Source organism: Martes martes (genome assembly GCF_963455335.1).
Source record: "Martes martes genome assembly, chromosome: 5".
Taxonomy (NCBI): domain Eukaryota; kingdom Metazoa; phylum Chordata; class Mammalia; order Carnivora; family Mustelidae; genus Martes; species Martes martes.
The window spans coordinates 150,329,506-150,355,198 of record NC_137892.1 but is presented as its reverse complement, the minus strand read 5'-3'; the positions used below and the strand labels follow the sequence as shown (position 1 = coordinate 150,355,198).

Below are 25,693 nucleotides of genomic sequence, written 5' to 3'. Positions count from 1 at the left end.
TAATAAACTAATCAATCATTCAACAAATATAAAGAACCTGTTGATATCTATTATGAAATTAATTAAGGCATTCCATAGTAGCTTTTACTTCTTTTTTTTTTTTTAAAGATTTCATTTATTTATTTGACAGACAGAAATCACAAGTAGGCAGAGAAGCAGGCAGAGAGAGAGAGAGAGAGAGAGAGAGAGAGGAGGAAGCAGATTCTCTGCTGAGCAGAGAGCCCGACGTAGGGTTTGATCCCAGGACCCTGGGATCATGACCTGAGCCGAAGGCAGATACTTAACCCACTGAGCCACCCAGATGCCCCGCTTTTACTTCTTTTATATCCATTTTGGTAGAAATAATCAAGCCAATAAGTCATCATATTTCACTTAGAGCAGTATGCTTTCAGATAGAGACAGTTTTTTATGGGTTACTAATATCCTTCATACATATTCCTAATATTATATTTGAAATTTGTTAGTTTAGGAAACAAACTTTTGTTTTTTTTTTAAGAGTAAGTTCTTAGCTTACTTTTCTCTGTCATTGAGAGATAGTTAAACATTGAAAAAAGGACAGATTAATTTATACTTCCCACGGTATTTCACTGAACTCATCATTCTGGATATAATTTTAAGATGTACTACAGTGATACTCGATAGTATATCTAGTTGATTTCTGGGACCAATCTACAGGCATATGTGGACAAAACGGTTATTATCACAGAGGAGATGTTGAGGCAGATACAAGGCTACTCTAATATGATGAGTATGACACACCATTAGATCCCTACCAGCACTCTATGTTCATTGCATTCTGTATGAACTAATCAACAAGGTAACAACCTATATTAAATGCTATTTGGGAAATTATATGATCAAAGATCAATAAGATGCTATCTGTGAGGAACTGATAATCTTGTGGCTATCTAGAGTAAATGCAATTAAGTTTGTGCCAGCTCAGATTTGTCCGGTAGTCCTTAAGGGCCCTCTACCTGGACCAGTTCCCTATGCAAACATTACCTAATTTCACACTGGCACATGCATGGGCCCATTTAGTATCGGAGACCTTCTTGCAAGGTTGCCATCATAACTGGTAATTCTGGCTGATCATTTTTATTCCTACAATTACTCTCTTTTCTGTCATACAACATATCCATCATCTCTTATTTCTGGTAAATATGTATTAACCCAATAAGTAAAGAGAAAATGCATTACCTTGAAATATGATGAAAATTCATTATTCAAATTAGAATTTATGGATCAACAAATATGCAGTCAAGTTATGGCCAGAGCAAACAGTCAATCCCAATAATGATTCCCTTTAGTCAAGTATTTTCCTTAACAGAAGAAACTTTAAATGAATCACTCGGTTCATCATTTGGCATTCAATTTCCCTTTGATTATGTAGCTAGAAACTCAAGATAATTATTAGTCATGTTAAAGTGCACTGGAACGTTATTTTTCATTTCAATAATAAAATTTCAGTCCTCAGAGGCACCTATTATTTTCATTATACTCTGTCCATTTCACTATAAGAAATTAATTTAGAACTTGTGTAATGGAAATCTATTTTTACAGTGATTTACCTAGAGAAACATCAGTTGGCTTAAAGTATAAGAGACCTCTTTCAGTCACCACACTTCAGATGCTTGTAGATTATAGAATGTGAGTGGCAAAGAGAATTTATTTGAGATTTTGCCTCCCAAACAGCAGCTTTTATAAGTTTTACTGACTATGATCAATAGATGGGATAAAGTTTAATCAATATACACCCCGTGGGATATTACAGCAACTTAGCCTCATCTTTAATTTAACAAAAAGTCACACACCTGCAGTATAGCTTAGATTTATTAAATGATTTAAGGTTCCCTTAGCTTACTTTGGGAATGCAATTTACTCCACAATCCATGTCTCCAGAAAATAATCTTTCTGAAAACAACAAGAACAACAACAACAAACAGAAAAACACAAGGACCACTTGCCACCTGATAGGGTGTATTGTGCTCAATAAAATGGGCAGCACATACATCACACAGATTTTTTAGAAGCTTTTTAACTTCCTGAACCAAAATCCTGATCCAATGAAACAAAAATATCTAAAGAAGAAAATTCTCTGCACAAAAAAAATTGTTTCCCCTGTTATCCATGCTTCTAAGTAACTAAGATATCACAAATGCTACTGCTCCTGAGTTCTAGAATGCTACGGAACCACGGTAAGCAGTTACCATTTCTTTCCAAAAATTACATGCAAGCTATTTGGGTGTTTAGTTTCCAGGCAGCAGACTGGCAAAGCGTCACTAAGCCAGAGTTTATGTATTCATTCCAGGGCTCAATGAGTTATGCATGCTAACCTGGAAAATGAGTTCTTCTTCTGGGATCAAGACTGTGATTTGGAGTGGGTACCACCACACGCTAGGCTGTCAGAGAAATATGACCCCAAATGGGGGGGGGGAGAATCTGCCGGAGTTTTTGTATCTTTATTGAAGCCTTAATAATAAGGTCATAATAAGTGACCTTAATAATTGAATGACCTTAATAATAAGGTCACTTAATAAAATGACCACATGCTAATCCAGTCTCTATGATTAGCTAGCTGTGTGAGTTACTCAGCCTTCTTGGTCTAAGATATCAGCATCTTTATAAGAACACAGCTGTCTCAGAGGCACCTGGGTGGTTCGGTCAGTTAAGTGTCTGCCTTTGGCTCAGGTCTTGATCCCACTAGCATCAGGCTCCCTGCCCCTCTACCCCTCCTACCTGCTCACGCTCTCTCTCTCTCTCTCAAATGAATAAATAAAAAAAAATCTTAAAAAACAAAAAAAAGAACAGAGTTGTCTCCATCATCTTTAGGTCCCTTCACATTCTCAGATGTCATATTCACAAGACATTTTACAATTATTAGTCAATGTAAATGTGCTAACAGTATATAATATGATACAAAACACTGGTCATAGACAAAGACTTCTGGCTTTAAACGGGAACCTGCTTTCTCTATCTCTGCCCCATTTGCACCAAATGTCTCTAATGAATTATGTTCTTTTTTTTTTTTTTTAAGCTTTTATTTGTCAGAGAGCGAGAGAGCGCACAAGCAGCGGGATCAGCAGGCAGAGGGAGAATCAGGCTCCCTGCCAAGCAAGGAGCCCAATGCTGGACTTCATCCCAGGACCCTGAGATGGTGACCTGAGCCCAAGGCAGACGCTTAACTGACTGAGCCACCCAGGAGTCCCAAGTTGTCTCCTTTGTACCAGAAGACTATGATAGTTTTGATGAAGGTGGATTAAGACTTGCTATTACGGATCCAATTGAGATATTCTTGACTAACAATGAAAAAACTTTTACAAATAAATTTTGTCTATAGAATAAAAACTCATTATGTATCAGATGATATCTTTCACATGAATATATTTGAGATATATCTTCTGGTAAGTTTTCATCTTCTTTTCAAGAATAGGAATCTTGCATGCAAACCTTCTTAAATATTTGTTTTTACACGACTTTGCAACTTTGCAACATGAACTTGTCATTATTTTGAAATATTTCTAATTGTTTGCTGTTATGGCATTCAAAATTAATGCAATATGCCTAACTCCCGTCTCATCATGAACTACATGAAAATTCAGAAATGCACAGGAAAAAGAAGTATACCAAGATAGACGTAGTGAATACACTATAAGTGTTTACTCACTGGAACTACAGCTAAACTCAAAACAGATTGAACAAACACTTCTAATTCTCTGGAACTAGTCTTCTTCTTCTTCTTTTTTTTTTTTTAAAGATATTTTAGAAAGTTTTTTTTTTTTAATTGTGGCAAATATTTCTAAATCTGATCACAATTTTATATATTATGTTAGCATGTAAATAGGCTATTATTCCTAAATAGTGTCATGATGAACATTTGACACAAGTATGCAACATATTTAATATTTCCTCTGATTGTTTTGAGTTTATTATACAAAGAAAACATGAAAAATCTTGACAATAAGTAAATGTATAGATAAAATCATATTATGAACCACAGCAGAAAAGAAGTAAAGATGGGGGGAAATACTTAGTAATATAATTTATAGTAAAGCCTTTCATCCTATGAGAAATATTGAGGACTTCAATAATTTTCTTTTTGTTGTACTAAATCAAGTAGTATACGTCTTAGACTTTACAATATGCGGAGACTCTAAAATTAAGAACAGTTTTGCTCTTGGGATGTTAGAGTTAAAATGAGACTTGACTGTCTTTAGATCCCTCGTCCCAGTGTATGAAATACATCGACACAAATACAAGATCCCGGGTACTGGCATTTAACTAATGGCTTCCTAAACATGCAAAATGTTCATCTGCTTCCTACTTTATGATATGTGGCTTTTGTAAATGCAGTTTTTATTGTTGTTGTTGTTGTTAGTTGAGATATATGAGAGGCAGCAGAATATTGCTAAAAACGGGGTTTTGGGGGAAGGTAAAAACGGATCTCAAATCTGAATCACTTTATCATTAAGGAAACTGGGCCAAATTACTTAACTTTCTGAGCCCTCAATTCTTCATCTGTAGAATGGGATGAGTAATATAGACACTTTAGGGTTCTTATAGGGCTTTTTGGCATGCTGTATAAAGCCCTTGGCCCACAGACAGCAAGCAATGAACAACCACTATTTTTAACAGTCACTTTCTAGAAAGCCCTCTAGCTTCTTGTGTCCAGCATAGGGTTGCTCATCTCTCAGTGCTACACAGGAAATTCCCAAATTCCATTTGTAATACACCAGTAAGTGAGTGAAGTCTGTTTAAATCAAGGGTTTCTTCGATGCTAGTGAATAGCCTGGTTCTGACTTGATTTTCAAAATAAAAGGTGATGATTACATTGCTGCAGTTTGCACATTCTTGTTTGGCGTTAAAAGAGACAGAGGCTAAACCTGGTATGCTCTTAGAAATCTGAGGAGTCTTACTAATAGTTTAGAAAATTGAAACACAAAGACTGAAGTCAGAAAGCTTTGCACAAATGCCTGTAAGACTCAAATTCCCTTTCATTATCAATTCTGCAAACTTGGAGTTAATTGTATTTCAGGGCACATTGCAAGGTACATCTTTTCAAAGTACGTTTCCTTAATTAGTACAAACATTTGGTCCCTGAGAAGGTGGAAGTATAGCTTGCTTTTCTGTTTGTTAATGTTTTCTGTTTTTTATTCACTGTTTACACCTAGAGGCCCCTGTGAATGACACATTTTTATTAAAATCAAGAATAAATATTAGGTAAATTATGCTCCCAAACAGCAGCTATAGAGTCTAGTTATTTGAAGGCAGCACTGGAAGGGTTCATTTTAGTTTTCTGACCAAAACAAAATAAAAAGGATAATGCATTCGCTAATGGATTTTTAGGTCTCTTTATTAGCCTTAGGAGATAATATACCAATCATCTTTGCATCCCAGAAACTGGGAGAATGTATGTAACATAGCAGGTGTTCAATTAAAAGCTTTTAATAATATGGAGCCATTACAGAGGCAATCAGTATCATGGGACAATCAATTACATATAAATAGTTTATTTTATTAAATGAATGGTAGATGTTGAAACATCCATGTGCATGTATGTGAAACATACATAGTGATATGTAATCCTCACAAATGTATTTTCAGAATTTCTGTCCATGAAAATAATTAGTCCTCTGATTTTACCAATGGACAACCCAGTTCTGTTTGCTCTGTGTCAGGGTTTCATTTTCAGCATTATCGATATTTTGGACCAGTGACTTCTCTGTTGTGGGGACTCTTGTAAATTGTATGATGTTCTACCACCATCCCTGGCCTCTACCCACAGGTAGAGGTGATAATATTCCTCCCTCAGTTGTGACAACCAAACATGTCTTGAGATATTGCCAAATATCCTCTGGTGTGTGTGTGGTAGTGTCCTTGGGTAAGAACCACTGTTCTTTGTGGAATGAGAGTTTTTGTGTATGTTGGGATAGATAGAATAACACTGAAAGAAGTTTGTGTCTGACCTCAATTTTTCCTCCCTTTGGTCTACCATTTTGGAATGGTATTTTTAGACACCATTTTTAGAACTAGTCTTCTTCTTCTCCTTTTTTGTTTTGTAAGATATTTTAGAAAGATTTTTTTTTAAATTTTGGCAAATATTTCTAAATCTGATCATAGCATTTTTAGAATGTGTTATGTTGTAAAAATATATTGCAGAATACATCTTTAATATCAAACTTGTTTTCAAAAGGAACTCATCATTATCTATCAAATATTTTCACATCAAACTGAGAGTATGAAATATTCTTCTCAAAGTGTATTGTCTCCTTTTGATTAAGGATGGCCCCATTTATGTCTCTTTTACAATGCTATAGTTTTTCACATTGTTAGAAGCATTTTACTTATTATTATGTGTCAAAAATATTGCTGAAATATGGCATTCCATGGAATAATGAAGCATAGAGGGCTTCTCCTTCATTTGACAACTAAACATATTGACTTATATTTCTATCCTTTAATCAGAGATCAATTTCTATAGTTGGGTTTTGCATATTATTTTGTATAGTTTGCCTATCCTGCAACATTGAAAATTGCTTAAATCTTGCTGTAAGTGTGACAGAGGGGTCACAAATTGACAAGGTGTTGTTTTTGTACTCACAGATGGAGTAGGATTGTTGAATGTACACATTAGTGCACAGAAAATGGTTTCTGTCAATGCATAAGTACAGCAGGCATTTCTTTTTTAACTGAAATAATAATGCTTATATAAAAGAAAATTGAAACCCTTTATAAACATAACATAGATACCAAGGAGAATATTTGCCATAATTGCTTTTTTTTAAGGATAATAAATGAAGAATCTGAGAATAGGGACTTGATAGGAAAAAGCAGGAAAATTTGTTAAAGATTTCAAACTTTCTAGGACCTTGGGATTATCAAAGGGTCTAAACACAAGGTAAATAAAGAGCCTTGTTTATGATCAAACCTTTGATTTTATCATAATTGAGGGAAAAAAAGAAAAAGAAAACACCTTTCTGGTCATGCAAGAAAAGCTTTCATTATCACTACTGCATGACATACCACGATAAAAAATATTGAGCATTTACTGACTGTGCTTGGCATTTTATATCAATTTAAATTAATTCTATCAACATATTTACACAACATAATTATTCCTAGCTCGTATATTTGAGATTCAGCAAGCTTGATTAACTAGAAGATGGTACAGTTAGTAGGTCAAGAAACCAGAATTCCCACCCTGATCTTCCCATCTTCAGGAAGTAAGTACTGCTCTAAGTAGCACTCTCTGCTTCCTTGGACAAGTTAGAATTTATAGAGTGACTACTAGGTGCAGGCAACTTTATTTAGCATTTCAGGAACATTGCTTCATGCATTCTCACAATAACTCTCAGAGATAGATGTTATTATTATTATTATTTTACTGATAAAGGTAGATGATTTCCTAAATGCACATAACTACTGTGACAGAACCAGGAGGCAGAGATGAGTATAATTCCTAAATCATTAGTTTGTACTATAGCTATATGTCCTATCACTAAGGACTCAAAATTCTCTAGTTTATAGTTAAATATCTCTACATAAATTTTCCATTCAATTACACTCACATCTATTAAGTGAAATAAAAAATGTAATCTATGTGGTCAACAATATACAATTGATCCTTGAAAAACACAGGGTTTAGAGGTGTTGATCTCCTCAACCCACATACTGTAGAAAACCCACGTATAAATTTTGACTCACCAAAAACTTAAATGCTAAGCCTATTGTTGATTGGAAGCCTTACCGATAACATAAATAGTCGATTGCCCTATATTTCAAATTTCATATATATTAGATACTGTATTCTTACACTAAAGTAAGTTAAGGAAAAGAAATTATTATTAAGAAAGTCATAAGGAGGGGCGCCTGGGTGGCTCAGTGGGTTGGAGTCTCTGCCTTCGGCTTGGGTCATGGTCCCAGGGTCCTGGGATCGAGCCCCATGTCAGGCTCTCTGCTCAGCAGGGAGCCTGCTTCCTCCTCTCTCTCTCTCTGCCTGCCTCTCTGCCTACTTGTGATCTCTGTCTGTCAAATAAATAAATAAATAATCTTTAAAAAAAAAGTCATAAGGAAGAGAAAAAATATTTGCAGTACTGTTATTAAAAACTCCATGTATTATAAGGAAAAATCCATGTGTTACAAGCAGACCTGTGCAGTTCAAGGCCATGCTATTGACTGTCAATGGCATTGAAGGAGATAGCTACATGTATTCTAAATTTGACAAAAACCCATCGCTACAATACTCAGTCAAGGAATCAATTAATATTCTAATTTAATTACCTTAGTAAAAAATAACATGGAAATAAAATATTTCACATTTTATTTTATTCATTTTGAATTATTGTGAGAGGCAATAAAAAACATTATATGACTACAAGACTAAGGCATACCATACCTTACTAAGCTATTAGCACTGTCAGGATCTTGTGCCAAAACTGTGCCAACGACAGTCCCGATTTTGGCATTTTCATAGACTTCCATGACATAGGAAGGCATGGAAAAGAGGGGTGGTTCATCCACATCTCCAACAATGATCTTCAGCATGGTAGCATCTTTAAAAGGACCCAAGTGAGAAAAGCGGAAATCAAGATGGGTATTTGCTCCTTCTATGGTGAGAGTGTATGATTTCTTTTTCTCATAGTTCAGTGGCTGTTGGGAAAAAATATATAAGATTTCCAATATTATGACTGCCATTACATTTCAAACATTTTTTTGCATTTTTGAAAACAAATGCGGATAGATTTAAGTCAATCTATTTTCATTTGTCAACAGACTATGAAGTTTGTCTTCACAATAACATTTAAGTCAAAAATCATGAAAACTCAAGTCTGAATCAACTGTAATTTTTCAAAGATATAAATAAGATGATAACTAGGAACAAAAAAATATTTCTTACAGACAAACAAATACTGCCTTTTGGAGACTCAGTTTCTAGTAACTTCTATCTTCTCTTCAGTTTGCATTAGCAATCTTTAAAATATTTGATACTAATTTTTTAACTTTAAAAATAGATTTTTGTTTTGCATTTAAACAATTTATGTTCTATCACTGATTTTTTTTTTTAATCTATCCTTTTCTTACTTTCACCTTGCTGGTTTAAACTTAGTATTTTATTTTACAATTTGATAAGCTTTTAAGTTTTCAATTCAACAACATTTCCTTAAACACTTCATGAAATACACAAACTTCTGAATCTTATGTTGATTGTTTCACTTTTATTTTGTTTTCCTGGTAATACCATTTTATGTATTTGTTTTGTTTTCATATTCTTTAATATAATGTTTTTAACTACTTTATTTTTTAAATTATCATTTTTTTGTTTATACCATTGGCTTTTTAGCTTTGAGTCCATGTTAAATGTTTCTCATAATCCTTTTAGTTTTCATCTTAATTTTAAAAGTAATCCAACCAATTTTTTTTTTTTGGTATTAACAATATAGGTCAGAAGTCATGGATTTGACTTAAAATAATGAATAAAGTCATCCAAGTGTTTTGCCCCAAGGAACATATGGTCTAATATAGGATATAAAACAGTAAATAGACATTTATATCACTGTACTTAATGCCATAAGAATATTAAATATTTTGAAAATAATAAGGATACAAAATCAGAAATAGGAGTACCTGTAAACAGCTAGGTATTATTTCTAAGTGAGAGTATTTTTTCATATAACTAAATGTATGTGTTAGACTTGATGCATATAATAGACTCAATGACCTAAAATGAGCTCAGATTTAGGATTAACAGTGTCAAAAATTTTCATAGTAATGTTAGTGCAAAGGATCCAGACATCAGCCTTTTCAGAGCCTGGTGAAGTATCCATTGATGCTGGTCTTTCCTGATTAATATCTATGAGAAAAACAGAATATTTTTTCATCCCTGTATCTGCCACTAACTTTATACTAGAATGCTCCAGTCTTGCAGCTTTCTTTCTTGAAAGATCAGAGAATGATTATTTCCCATGGAGGAACTCAGATAGTTTCCTTTACACTAAGAACCAAGGAGAAGCTGATTAGAAAGAGTGCTCTTGGGTGCCTGGGTGCCTCAGTTGGTTAAGCAATTGACTTCCGCCCAGGTCATGATCCTGGAGTCCTAGGATCAAGTCCCACATTGGGCTACCTGCTCAGTGGGGAGTCTGCTTCTCCCTCTGACCCTCTCCCTCTCTCTCTCTCTTTCTCTCTCTCTCAAGTAAATAAATAAAATCTTTAAAAAAATTAAAAAAGAAAGAAAAAGTGTCCCTAAAAACAGAACAATCACTCCTACTGATGATTACTTCCCTTATGTCTTCTGAACTACCTTGGAAAATTGGCCTTCCTAGAGACTGAAGATGGAATAAAAGGAAAAACAACTATTTAATTTCCAAAAGAAATATTAAGAACCTAGAATTTATCATATATCTCAGGGACATGGATGAGTCTGGGCCATTGCAATTTTTTTTTAAGTTTTTAGAAAACAAAATAAAAATGTCAATAAAAAAGTAAAAGACTCAAATTCATAAAAGTAGACCATATACATATATATACATATACACACACACACACAAACACACATGCACATATATATATACACACATATATACATACAAATTTATATATGTCAAAATACTGTATATTTCAAACTTATTTTAAAGAAGGGTTGATTAGCTCTGAAGTTTATGATTCCATCAGTTGGGAATCATTTATTTCTGAGGGAATTTAAAATATAAAATTAAAAAGGATAAAATTATCCTTTTTCCTTCCTTGACTTCTCCCCTTGATATTAGTAAATAAGAATCTGTGTCTTTGACTAATTCAGCAAATCTCATCTAAATTTAAATAGCCTATTCTGGAAACTGTACCCAATTGTTGTCTATCAGGAATTGGGTGGATGGATATGATCCTCGATAGGTGCAGAGGAGCATGGGCTGTCAGAAGCGAGGTATTTTATTTATGGAAAGCAACACTGTTGGCAGGTTTACCATATGTTTAGATCAATGTAATTTTTTAAAGTCAACCAGCTGCATCTGGTAAACTTTATAATGATTAAGGATTTTCTCTTTGAACTTGCGTGTATGAGACCTTAAAAATAAGACAAAACAAATACCCAAAAAGCAAAACAGGATTTGTTTACTAGTAATGCTTAACATCTCTTTTTCATTATAACACAGGATTTCAAAAGTCATCTCCATTTATTCATTGGTGTAGGCTTTTACATCTTTGTGACTCTCAATGAAATTTGTAGAGACAATTTTGGCCACCTCTACACCATCAAATGTTATTATCAAGCTGTGCTCTCAATATGACAGGCGTCTCTTGGTTTGTTTAAGCAGGTCCCTTGGCAACATAGATGTCATTTATCTTAACACTAGCCTACCTACTGCTAAGGTACAGGCTGTTTTCGCAGACACATGGTTTCATGCTTATGATTATCTAATATATATTTAACTACCCCAAGGCAGGGATAATCATTTTGTAGGACTTGTTTACCACAAGATGGATGGCAGATGGATGGATAGGAATCCAGCTAGAGCCACCAAGGAATGAGAAGATTATTTAAGTGGAGACAGGCACTTTAGAAGAGAATGAATTAATGGAAATGGAAATATTTAATAACTTCATTTATGTAGAAAATCTGGCAGTGCTAAATTGCAAGTGCAGAAAAACTGGGAAGAAATTCCACCATTTATTCTTGGACTATAAGATTATGTATAGCATATAAAGTATGGTAACCTTGTTTTGCATTAAAGCTATAATAGTATATAGATATTGGATTAGGATTATTATTTTTGCTACTTCTGTCATTTTGGCAAAACTGTTCAAATACTCATTATCCACACAGTTTCAATAGATCTTCCAGTAATCCCCTACTAATCATTTAGTCCTGAGAAATTATTTAGAACTCTGTTTATGGGTTACACGTTCCAAAGCTACCAGATTTTTATTTTAACCTAAAAATAGTACATCAAAAACTTTATACCAGGAATGGTGAAATCTATTCATCTAAAGCCTGATTCTGATAAGAAGACTGTGGAGGGAAAATGATTAAAAGAAAAAAAAAATTGAGGGGCACCTGGGTAGTTCAGTCGGTTAAGCATCTGCCTTCAGCTCATGTCATCATCTCTGGGTCCTGGGATCCAGTCCTGTGGCGGGCTCCCTGCTAGTCAGGCTCTCTGCTTGGTGAAGAATCTGCTTCTCCCTCTCCTCTAACCCCTCCCCCATTTATGCTCTCTCTGTCTCAACTAAATAAATAAAATCTTAAAAAAGAAAGAAAATTCGCCCAGGCTATTACTGAGTTACCACAGAAAGCAAAAACATGAAATGTCTGGTTGATAGCTTCGTTTTTTTTATTTTTATTTTTTAAGCAATGCCTGGCTTTGCTTAAGGCACCTCTGGTTGAGAGTTTTTAAAACACAAAACGTATGTTTTTCCTGCCTTAAAAATAATGAATTAAAAACAGATAAAGAATGACTCCATACACATGAGGTATAGTTTATGAACTTGATAAGGGGTATATTATAGCCAGAGACTGTTCATGAGAACAAGAAATAATTTTTTTCCAGTTCTACATTAAAATGTCAACTGTTCATGCTTTTACGACTTTCTGGCTGTTCGTGGACAACATTCAGAAAGAAATGATTAAAACACTCAAGCTGAAGAACAAGATGAGGAAAGAGTTCTTCCCTTTAGATCTATCTGAAGATTTTTTGAAAGAGAAGTTGATAATTGGCTCACCCATTATGTACTCCATAAATTCTGCCTCACCAAAATACTTGGTGTGGAGAGTAGAAGTTTATAATTTAAATATAGTTTATGTCATTTAACAAAACTGCAGAACTATTTCAACTTTCTATTTTGGAAAACTGTATGTCTAGAGTATTGGGTTAGTGTTTAATAGGTAAGCATAAGACAAAGGTATTCTACTGGAGATTACTAATATAATACTAATGTTCAGGAATAAATATTCCAGGAATATCACCAAATTCTTTTTTCATGTATACAGAATTTGCTTTAGGTTTAATTCTCTGCACAAGTTCAGTTGTGATTCAAGCTCTGTGACTTACAAACACAAACTACCACATCAGCTCATATTTAACAAATGCTTTGCTTAATGTTGCCAAATTTAGTAAATTAAAATTATTTTCTGATAGAGTATGTGTCAATTATTACATGGGACATACTTAGTTAAGAAATTATAATTTATTTGAAATTAGAACTTAACTGGGTGTCCTGTGTTTTATCTAACAATGTTAACCATGATAAATCACGACTATCATAGTTAATAACTAAATATATCAGAAATATAGGGGCACCTGGGTGGCTCAGTGGGTTAAAGCCTCTGCCTTCGGCTCAGGTCCTGATCTCAGGGTCCTAGGATCGAGCCTGCATCAGGCTCTCTGCTCAGCAGGGAGCCTGCTTCCTCCTATCTCTCTGCCTGCCTCCCTGCCTACTTGTGATCTCTGTCTGTCAAATAAATAAATAAAATCTTTTTAAAAAAATTTAAATATATCAGAAATATGGAATTACTACAAATACAGCATGGATATGTATTGACAACCCTCAACTATAAAAAAATAAATAAATGAGCATTGACCATATGAAATTGCTGTTGTCTACAATGTATGACATACACAAAAAATAATTTTATATGATTCAGTGTAAGATATTTGTTTTTCTAACATTAAACTATCCAAACATTCCTGGAATAATTACACCTGTGATAGGCTCTCTTTTATTGGAATAGAGCTTAGAATGATTCCATGGATACTCAGAAATGAGGTTGCTTAATAATTCTATTGGTCTGTTAGGTTTTTGAGTTAATGCATTCGTTTCTGAGGACAGCCACAGCAAGTTACTACAAACTAGGTGGCTTGACACAACATGAATTTATTCTCTCATGATACTGGGGACAGAGTCTGAAATTTGTCTGGGCTGACCTTCCGCTGGGTTTTAGGGAATATAACCCACTCCTTAGCTGTCCCAATTTCTGTGACTGCCTTAGCATTCCTGGGGAAGAAGTCACCTCAGCGTGGTTGGGAAATCAATTCACATTCTAATTCAACCACTTGTTGGATGAGACCCCAGGTTTGGCATTCAGAAATTTCCACTCTGCAGCCATGGGCCATAAAGATTTCTTCAGGAAAGACATAGATTTCAAGTAGGTCATGCTACAATCATATTGCTTAGATGATGCATCCCCCAATATAATATTGCCTCATTTTTGATGTTCCAAATTGTTTGCCTATGATCCCCACATTTAAAGGACAATGCAGTTAAATATATAGCCCTTGACTCACATGTATTTTGCTTATATCTGCTATATATTGTTCCACACATGCCTAAAAGTAATTTCCCATGCAAAGTTTTCTCTGACCCTTCTTCATCTTTGAAAAATTGGCCCTCTTCTCTGTGAGCTCATAACAATTTAAGTAAACCTATACCATGGACATTTGACATCTTGTATTATAATAATGTTTCACATCTACTCAGTTTTCTCTAAGACAAAGAATATTATCTAATTCATCTTCATATTTCAGGTATCTGGCATAATTCCTAGCACATGGGGGATGATTAATAGCTCTTCCTCAATCTCAAACATAGCTATATTTAGAGTACAGAAAAGTGCTACTGCATGGTTTATATTTGAAGATTGAAAAATTTTTATATTATTTCTAAAAGATGCATTGCTGACACCTATGTGTGACCTAAACAATGAACATATACTAACTCATTTAATTATCACACGTCCATGATTTATAATTGTTTCCCATTTACAGACGAGAAAATCGAGGCACAGAAAAGTTAAACTTTTCCAGGAGCAACAACCAGTAAGTGGTATACATGGGCTTTGACCTCAGGCAGTGGGACTCCTATTTGCTGTGTCCTGAAGTACTATGCTGGATACACTGCCTGAAATCTTTAGTACATAATCAGTGTAATATAACATTCCAATTTGGTGACTAAAGATGAACAGATTTTTAGTGGAATATAATGTCCTCACCATTAAAAAATGCATTTACACATCTTTTCAAGTATTTGCTATAACACTGAAAATGAATTGATAACTTCATTAACTATAATTTCATTAATTCTGACTACCAGAACTCAGAGTGCCTTTATAATTTCCTTAATTCACAGACTCACAGAGTTAAGAAACTTAAATGCTTTTCACGCAAAATCCTCTCTCTCTTCTGTCCCTGGTAGAAGGGTTTATTCTGGTATAATTTTAACTCTCCCAGCCACTGGGGCTTTTCTGACTTTTCCCTAATTACTGCTGAATATCCTAATGCAGTTCACTGTCAATGAGTTGACTCCAATTTTCATTTTAAATTTTAGTTTCTTAATTTCATCCTATTACTCCTAGTAATTACTTTTACATATCATTGCTCTCTCTAACTCATAAAATAATACTTTTCCCTCTTTAATATTAACACATTTCACATTACTGTAGATAGTTATCATTCCCATCAATCATTTTCCAGCCAGCTCTACATATTTGGGACTTTTTAATTGTTTCTCATTAATCACTTCTACTCTTCATTAAATGGCACTGGTATATTCTTCCACTGGACTTACGTAACCAACAGAAGTAGAAAGATACTGAAAACAGCATTCAGCCAAGTTGCTCTATGAATCTATCCTTCTGGGAGTTCAAGGAGGTCCTAAATTTATCTTTTTCATTTTTTCCTTTCTCTCTCTTTTTTTTTTTTTTTTTTTTTTTTTAGTAATTAGAGACTCCTTATGACCCCGCCTTGGTCCAGTTTCTATATTCCACTCTCATCTAGGTTTTATAATGCAAGAATGGGTGGATAATAATGGAATTGATAGCAATAATTTAATAGATGCAAATGTAACTTCAATCGTGCCACAAAATGGTTAAATTCTGGAATAGTAACTGATATTATTATTAAATTTTGCTTTCTGAAAAAAATGTATTTTAAATGATAGCACCCTGCCAAAAAAAAAAAAAAAAAGGAAAATGGCATGGATTTGAATAATGTTTCTTCAATTAAACTTTCTTATTATGTCATGGTTGGTGGTCCTTGTCAGAGATGTTTCCTGGATGGAAGATGTTCTGTGGAAACTAGAACACACGTATAAGCTTTCTTGTTATAAGTTTCTCTGTGCGGAAGAGTATACTGTTCATTCAATGTGTATAATTCCAAGGATATTTATATAAATCAATATTAAATGTTTCCTTACTATCATTTGAAGACTTGACAAATAAGTGGGACATTTTTATCTCAAATAACAAATACACATATATCTTATAATATATAAAGTACATGTATGTATTATTTATATGTATTTTTATACAAGCATATATGTGTGTGTATTTCCACATGTCCACACATATGATAACTTACTAATAGTCTATGGATGTGAATAGCTTAACTCATCAGGATGTTTCAAAAGATTACCAAATTCCATCTAATGTACTAAATTATATTATAGATATATATATGTAAAAATCAGCCAATTAACATCCAAAGTAGTTTCAACTGATATCTATCACTTCATGGTCATGGCTATATATGAGTAGTAAGAACAAAGTTGCCCCAAAGCAGTCCTCTGTCAAAAGTCACTGCAAATACAGTAATAGATTTCACTGAATTGAAATGTGGACTCCTCTCTTTAGCAACTGGTTGACCAGGAGAATTTCTTTCCAGATGTTAGACCCCTATAAATATAAAAATAGCAGCTTGGACAAATTTTTTGATAATAAAATCCCTAGTCAATGTTCAATTTTTGTAAATAGTTCATTAGAATTGGAAACCTATTTCTTCTCATTTTTTTAAAAAGACTTTCTTTTCTTTATTTTACTGGGGGTGAGTGCAGAGGGGAGGGATAGAGGCAGAGAAAGTCTTATGTAGGCTCTGAGCTGAGTATGGAGCTCCAATTTGGGGTTCAATTCCAGGACCCCAAGGTCATGATCTGAGCCAAAATGAAGTAAGATGCTTAACTGACTGCACCGCCCAGGTGCCCTAGAAATGTATTTCTTCTTAAAATAAAGTGTGTTCATGTTTGTCTTTGTGGGGATTTGTAATAGATTGGGATGTCTTATTCATTGCACTTTGTGACTCAGAGCCCCAAAACTTTACAATCCGAAGGCCAGAATAATCTGATTCTTGTTTTATCAGTCAATGCAAAGGTATACCAAAGAAAAATTCAATAAACAGGATCCACTAAACAACCAAAAATGTGGTTATTTGGAATAGATCTAGTATGGTTATAATTGAACATATTTCATATTTCTTCCTCCTAGCATTAACTTAAACTTTACAAAAATACTTCTGTAACCTTTTGTGTTTATCTATGATCTATTTCAAATCATTTGTAAAATAAAATGATAGCAATCTTATTACACACTGAATAGTATGAAGCTTAAAAAATACAAAGTTTTCAGTTGCAAAATATTTCACAAGCATTGGTTGCAGATATGCACTTATAGCATACGTAGATACATATCCATGGTAATTATCAGTGCATTCACAGTGAATTAATTAGAATAAGGTCTTCCTACTCTATGAGATCTAGCAGAGTTAAGAGGGATCTAGAATTGTTACATTTTCCATAGCGAGAAGTTAGTGAAATGCCTACACTGATATGTAAAATAGAAAAGATAATCCAGAGAGAGATATCTGTGACTGATATATACCAGCAAATGTTGAACTATAAAGACAATATTAAACTTTAACTCTAAAAAAAAAATCTTAGAGAAGAAGGAAAGAGAAGTAGATTACCAAAAACATGAGTGACAACATGCATATACAATATAATATACACAGATAACATTTTTGGCATGCTTATAGGGAATTGGATAACATTAAATAAAAGACACAATAATGACTACACGGTCTGAAAAGTGTAACTAAAACTTGGTGCAAACAGAAGAGAAAAGGAAGACAAGGAGAAAAGTAGAAATTGATGTATTACTATAAGTTTTTGGCAGACACATTTAGATCACAACTTTCACCTTATTTTATCCATGTTTTTAGTAATCACCTGTTAAAGTGCTTAAATAAGAAAACAGCAGGGGCGCCTGGGTGGCTCAGTGGATTAAAACCTCAGCCTTCAGCTCAGTCATGATCCTGGGGTCCTGGGATGGAGCCCCGCACCGGGCTCTCTGCTCAGCGGGAAGCCTGCTTTACCCCCCCCCACCAGCCTCTCTGCCTACTTGTGACCTCTTCCTGTCAAATAAATAAAATCTTAAAAAGAAAGAAAGAAAGAAAACAGCAGATTCAAAGACCTGAAATTATGCCACAGATCTTTTAATGGCAGGACCAAAATTTGTATTTCCTTTGACAGTACAGATCATATTTTCCACCACTCTTCATTGACTTGAAGACCAGGTTTAAATGTTTTCGCTTAACATAATAGACACTGTCTACGTATTTAAATACATCTGAAGAAAGAAAGTGATATTACAGATGGTATTTGCTGAAAGTCAGGAGAGTCAATAGGGTTGGATCCATCCTTGAATTAAAAAAGAAATTGGAACAAGAGCTATGAGGAGTACAAGTTGATATGGAGTCCACAGGAAGAGAGTCTGCGAGAGGCTGCTAAGAAGCCTGCATCCCTAGCTACAGGGTTTCTGCCAGAGGAAAGTGCATCCACTTGCATTCATCCTTTTCTTTTCCCCTTTCCAACCCAGTCAGGCTCCATTAAACAATGAATGAAAGTTATCAAAGTGTATTTACAACCTACCACACCATGGACTAGTGAATTCAACTTGGCAATTTTCTGATAAAGGAATGATATGGACAGGAATGGGCAGAGGCTCCTGCAAGCAGATTTAGAAAGCAGTGTTGATTTTGATCTTTGGGAAGATTAGCCGTTCTGCCTTGCTGGCTAAGGTGAGCTGCCTTAGAGGATTAAATAAGGGACAGATTTTAAAGGACTGTTTGATCTATTTCCTGCCACCTGAATGAGTATCCTTTTATTTATTTATTTTTTTAAGATTTTACTTATTTGAGATAGAGTGAGAGGGAGAACGAGAGAGAAAGCAAGAGCTGGGCAGGGGAGAAGGCAGAGGCAGAGGAAGAAGCAGACTCCCCACTTAGCAGGGAGCCCAAGGTGGGGCTTGATCCCAGAACCCTGGGACCATGACCTGAGCCAAAGGCAGATGTTTTATCGACTGAGCCACCCAGGCGCTCCTGAATGAGTACCCCTGAATAAATTACATAGTTTATTTCTCAAATTGCAAGTATTTACAGCATACAATATATAGCAATGAAGTAACTCAGATTAATAATCTTAATCTGAAGGATTCAAAAATTAGATGAATGCAAACATGAATGCATCTTGGAAGTGCAGACTACATTAAAAAAGGTGGCCCAGTGGGTTAAGCCTCTGCCTTAGGCTCAAGTCATGATCTCAGGGTCCTGGGATCAAGCCTCCCATCTGGCTCTCTGCTCAGCAGGGAGCCTGTTTCCCCCTCTCTCTCTGCCTGCCTTTCTGCCTATTTGTGATCTCTCTCTCCATCAAATAAATAAATAAAATATTTTTAAAAATTCATGGAAAAACAGTGAAGGAACATTTGAACTCATTAATTGTGGAGGTTATTTTGAATATATTCTCGCTACCATTTACACAACTGAAACAAATTTCATCTTGAAAATAACTATGGTATGTTAATTAGATGTATGTGCATGCATATGCACACAAACCATTTTGTCTTGTTTTTCACAAACACCATCAAATTAATTGAGACCATGTAAGGTGGTAAAATCCCTATTATTCTTAATTCCATGATATATATGGGGATGTATTTCAGATCCTTTATGTAGTTTAACCATCCATCACCCTCACTTTTTGCAAACATGTTGTAACTTTCCACTTTACAAAGATCATAGTGCTCAATAGGCAAGAACTGCTCCCCTCTCCCACCTTCTGCACACCGGCTGTATCATTGTAAGCTTATCAGCAACAATTTACTTTGCACTTCTGTTGGATTTTCTCAAGAAAGTAGGCCTATCATCATAGATTGTTTCTTTCTACCTGTGATCAAGATTCTATACAGGGTCATCTTTACCCCAGTCCATCTTTTTAAATCAATGATCATCTCGTTAGTATGCTCAGTTTCTTGTCTCTATTGACTTTTACTCATCTGCGTAGAAACACATATTCAGTCTCTCAACTTACAACTATAACCCTCATTTTATCAAATTCTCATTTGTTTGGTTGTTTTGTTTTTTAAAGTTTTTTTTTAAGATTGTATTTATTTATTTGATAGAGAGAGAGTGCATTAGCAGGGGGCGGGGCAAAAGGAGAGGGACAAGAAGACTCCCCACTGAGCGGGGTGCCCGAGTGGGGCTCAATCCCAGGATCCTGAGATGACCTGAGCCAAAGTCAGATGCTTAACTAAGTGAGCCTCCCAGGTGCCCCTCTCATTTATTTGTTTTACAGCACTTCTCATTACAATCTCAGGAAAGAAAGATAATGATAAAGTACTTTTTTTTTTTTTTTTTTTTTTTTTTTTTAGATTTTTTTTATTTTATTTATTTGACAGAGATCACAAGTAGGCAGAGAGGCAGGCAGAGAGAGGAGGAAGCAGGCTCCCCACTGAGCAAAGAGCCCGATGCGGGGCTCGATCCCAGGACCCTGGGATCATGACCTGAGCGAAAGGCAGAGGCTTTAACCCACTGAGCCACCCAGGCGCCCCGATAAAGTACTTTTTAAAAGATTTTATTTATTTTACAGAGAGAGAGAGATCACAAGTAGGCAGAGAGGCGGGCAGGGGGAGAGGGGGAAGCAGGTTCCCCGCTGAGCAGAGAGCTCAATGAGGGGCTCTATCTCAGGACCCTGAGATCATGACTTGAGCCTAAGGCAGCGGCTTAACCCACTGACCCACCCAGGCACCCCAATGATAAAGTATTTTAAGTGAAGACATCAATATTTTACATAGATTAGAGATGACTACTGTTCTATATTTAAACACTCTAAAATCTACTTTGCAGGTCCCTTTGTAGCATCTGAAAACAAATTAATCCTCAATTTTAATCAATATAAAATGGTATTTATTAGAAGAATAAAATTGTATATAGTTCAAATAGAAAAATATATACAAAACACACAAATAATTATGTAAACAGCTAAATGATTGATAGATAGATACATAGGTAGATAGACGGATGGGTAGATAGATAGAGATAGATGATGGATTCACTTCACTGTCTATAGTAGCACATCAGGATAAAATTTATCAGCCTGCGTTTTGAATACATTCTACAGCAGAATCATTGAGAGTATTTGCTAAAAAGACTAATTCCTTAGCTCCACTTCAGTGTTTCTGAGTAAAAATATATGAAGGTAAAGCACAGAGATATGAATGTTTCTAGATTTCTAATCTGAAATAATTCAGTATTTAAGATGCACTGCATTAGGAGTTATATTTAAAATCTTTGCTAATTTTCTGTGTTCCACTTCATTTTTTCAAGGACATAAACATATTGTACTATAAAATCAAAAAAGTGATAGATAGATTTAGTCCACTGACAAATTCTTAGCAATAAAAAAGAGTCAGGAGGAGGTCAATTGTTCCACTAAATCTGTCTTGATGAATCCATTACTGTCAAACAAAACCCTGTCTCCCAGTGAGTGTTAGCTAACATGACGGAGATTTTTACGTTGGTTAGAAAACTCTCCTAATATTACTTGGATTAGTACAACATAGAATAATGGCATTAATAGAACTGGCAAGCATGATAAAGCTGTTATTTGAAAACAAAGATGGCAGACACATTCACAGCATATTCCACTATAGATCTTCCCACTATTAAAAAAATATATATATATATATATTTTCTAAGAGTGGCTCCAAAGAGGCAGACACTGTCATAATTAAAATGTGATTACATGTTAAGAGAGGAAATATTTAACATTTTTAATGACCTGACAATATGGATAATTGACACCAATGTGGATCATTCATGGAAAAATGGGTGAGTTACCTAAATCAGAGAAAGTATGTTCTTTTTACCTTCTTTAAAGAAAGGATCCCTTCTCTGGTCTCTTTGTCAGTGGAGATGGAGAATATCCCAATACCATCACCGTTAATGATAGAATATGTCATATCAGCATTCGAACCAGTGTCTGCATCATTTGCTTTGATTTTCCCAACAGCTGAACCAACTTGAGCTGACTCAGGAACATACAGCTGATAGTGCTCTGAAAAATATTTCATATTAAAATCATTTGATGGTAATAGGGCTCACAAAAAATATTTGACAAGAAAAAGACATGAAAATGGTTAGACCACATATTCAAACAAATGTATTAAGTAATATATAAAATGGATATGCTTTCAGATTTTAAATATTAGTAAATTCTGTAGTAATGGAATACTAGATTTACATAAACTTTAAAATATATGTAAAATAACCTACATAAGAAGAATTTGCAGATATCTTAATATAAAATATTTTATTAGCTCTACATCCCTAGGCAACAGAACAAAAGTCAAGGGAGATCAAATTTGCATTCTTATGTTGAGCAAATACTAAATTAGTCAAGTTCTAGTGTAATCCCCAATGCATTTCTCCTCCCATACAGCATGTGAAATTAAAATATAAGAGTTTGAAAACCTGAAATTCAAAACTTGAAATTCGAAGTGAAAACAAAGAAAAGAATATAGCATACCTATAAATGTGATTATTATTCTGATCAATAGCTTAATTTAGTGAAATGTATAAGCCATGACAAAGAGAGATAGTAAATTTATTTATGTATTTATTTGCCATGTATTCTAGCTCAGTTTCTGGAAAGAATTTGGAGTGGTTTTATAATAAAATCATAAATAAAACAAAATTATTAAAATTAATAGAAATAATGACTAAGTTAAAGAATGAGAAAAAGAAATATAGCTACATAGGATGATATAGTATTTTTGATTGAATTAATTTTTACCCTATATATATTAAAACTATTGATTATGTAAATCTCATGATCTGATATGCAAAAATATATATTTCAATATGTTTTGATATTAAATGTTTACATTGAGCAATTTAAAATTTTTCAAAGTCTGTTCTCATACTAAATTTCTTCAGAGAGAGCTCACAGAACTTTCCTTATAGAAACTTATGAATTAGATATTAGGAAACATAAATGGTTATGTCGTTACCAACTTTTTTATTGACAAATTAGAAATATATCTATTGAAACAACTTATTTGTTATAGCAAATCTAAATAACAATGTAAATATCAGAAACCTTGAATTAAAATGCAATTATATAAGAGTTTCAACCAAGACTAAAAGAATGGTGAGTTAACATCATCATGGATATAATTAGGCTATGCAGATAAGTGAATGTAGAGCTTGTTTGAAAATAATTTCCCTGACTCAATATTTTGTTAACTATGATATGATAATATTTTTAAAGTTAATATATCTGGTAAATGTGTGGAGTACTCTCATTTACTTCTAAAGATACAATTGTATGTTTTAAAGTGCTACATGGGGATACCAGGGATTGATTTATATATCTGTGTTTATTCATTATTCAACAAAGAGTTTCCCTAGTTCTCCTCTATAAACATGTGAGGTGCTACCTGACATTTTTTTAGTTCAACAATCCTCACCAACTTAACATTTCCTGGGTAGACTGCCCTCTTCTGTGAAACACATGATCCCTTAACCTTAATCATGTGTTTTTATCGGGATTTGTCAATTGACCCCTCTTGATATATTTAATTGACCTGTGAAGAGCATAAGGTCCCAATTTTTACAGGACCCCACCTTTCTGCTCTCAGTTGATTTGTGAAAGGGTAGGCAGTTGACTCACGATGATCCGAAGAGAGTACATTCCCCAAAATGTTGGTACTGGAACTAGGAAAGAACTTTGATCTCTCTTTGTTGACAAAGCTATGAAATGCTGGAAGGGACTTTGATGAGGTCATGTTTCCAAAATTCATGTTAAAGTACCTAATCTCTGGGCACAAATTCAGTAACAGAAAGAAGCCATGATTTTCAGGATCTTTGTAAATATCATAATGTTCCTAGGCAGTTATGTATAAAATAGGACACTGTTCTGTTAAAAAATAATAATAAGGAAAAAATAAATTAGGCTGTATCTCTTATTTTCCGGCCCCTGAGGTAGAAAGGCTAGGATGTCAAGATCCTGGTTGCTAAGTAAGGTCTCTAAGTTACAGCTTAACTTTCCACAGTTCTATAAGCCTTCCAAAGGACCCTCAGCTAATTAAAATGGGGGTTATACACTTGCAAACAAACGAAGTCTTAGTTCACAGAAATAAGTAAGCAAATTAAAAAATTATTACGATGATAGTGTTACAAACAGGTTATTTTTACAAAGACAGTTGCAAAAAACTGTATAAGTTGGTCATAAAAGACTCATATCCTAGATAATATTTAGATCACATCTTATAAGAGGAAGCATCTCCTTGGAAGACAATCATGTTCAGGGAAAGAGCTGATACTTATTGATACATTCTAGGAATTGCAAGTATAGTAACTCTTCTACATTCACCATGTTCCATTAGACAAATTAGAATATATTAAGATTAATATTTCAACACTTATACACTCTCCATATAGTTGAGAATATGTGAACTGTAAACTGTATTCAAAATGTCTCCTAATAACTAACAAAAATAGCTGATAGATAAGATTTATTTATAAATCAAAAGAAGTTTAGGGTATTTTTTTTTAATGTCTAAGGCCTGAATAAACAGCCAAGTACCTAAAAAATGCTATAAATTCCAGGAGAATAAATATGATGAGGCTCTTTAAGAAAATATATATGGTATATGTATACAGTATATAGTTTATATATATTTTTGTTTACATATTTTATATATATTTATTTACCAAAATTTTATAAAATATATATTGGAGAATGGTACATCAACATCATAAAGGCTGTAACAGTAAGCTCATAGCTTAACATCATATTCATTGATGAAAAATTGAAAATCTTCCTTCTCAGATCTGGATAAAAGTAAGAACGCCTAATATTTCTACTTCTAGCCAACACAGTACTGGAAGTTTTAGCCAGAGAAGTTAGAAAGAAAAAAAAAATAATAAGAGGAATCCAATTAGAGAGGAAGAAGTAATATTTCTGTTACCAGATGACAAGATCTTATAGGTAGAAAGCCCAAAGACTAATACACACACACACACACACACACACACACACACATATGTATGTATATGTGTGCGTATATATGTGTGTATATATATATATATATAATAACTATTAGAATGAACAAATTCAGTAAAGTTGCAGCTTACAAAATCAAAACACAAAAATCAGCTGTCTCTGTACATTAACAACAAATCATCCAAAAAGGAAATTCAGAAAACAGTCCAATTTGCAATACCATTAAAAAGAATAACATACTTAAAAAGAAATTTAACCAATGAGGTGAAATGACAGTATACTAGAAAATACAAAACATTGATGCAAGAAATTAGAGATATGAATAAATGGAAAGACATCTTGTGTTTAAACATCAGAAGACTTAATATTGTTAAAGTGTCCATATTACCTAAAGCAATCTACAGATCGGTGCTATGCCATTCTAATCACAATTCCAAAGGTGTTTTTCATGGAAATAGAAAAAACAAAACAAAACATCCTCAGAATACAGAACTACAAAATACGGAGAACTAATGAAGCAATTGAGAAAAAAAGAACAAAACTAGAAGCTTCAAATGTCCTGATTTCAAACTCTATTACAAGGCTACAGTATTTGAAA

At 34.0% G+C, this 25,693-nt stretch overlaps 1 protein-coding gene across 1 annotated transcript in view; it reads right to left on the bottom strand.

The window, feature by feature from the left end:
• The window catches only part of CDH18 (cadherin 18), a gene marked incomplete at both ends in the record, with an annotated part of 317,410 nt that overhangs the window by 67,545 nt on the left and 224,172 nt on the right, over positions 1-25,693 (bottom strand). The window contains 2 exons of the mRNA XM_080804279.1: positions 8,393-8,646; positions 21,956-22,143. Coding sequence (XP_080660405.1) covers positions 8,393-8,646; positions 21,956-22,143 — 442 coding nt within the window. The remainder of the gene's footprint in view (positions 1-8,392; positions 8,647-21,955; positions 22,144-25,693) is intronic.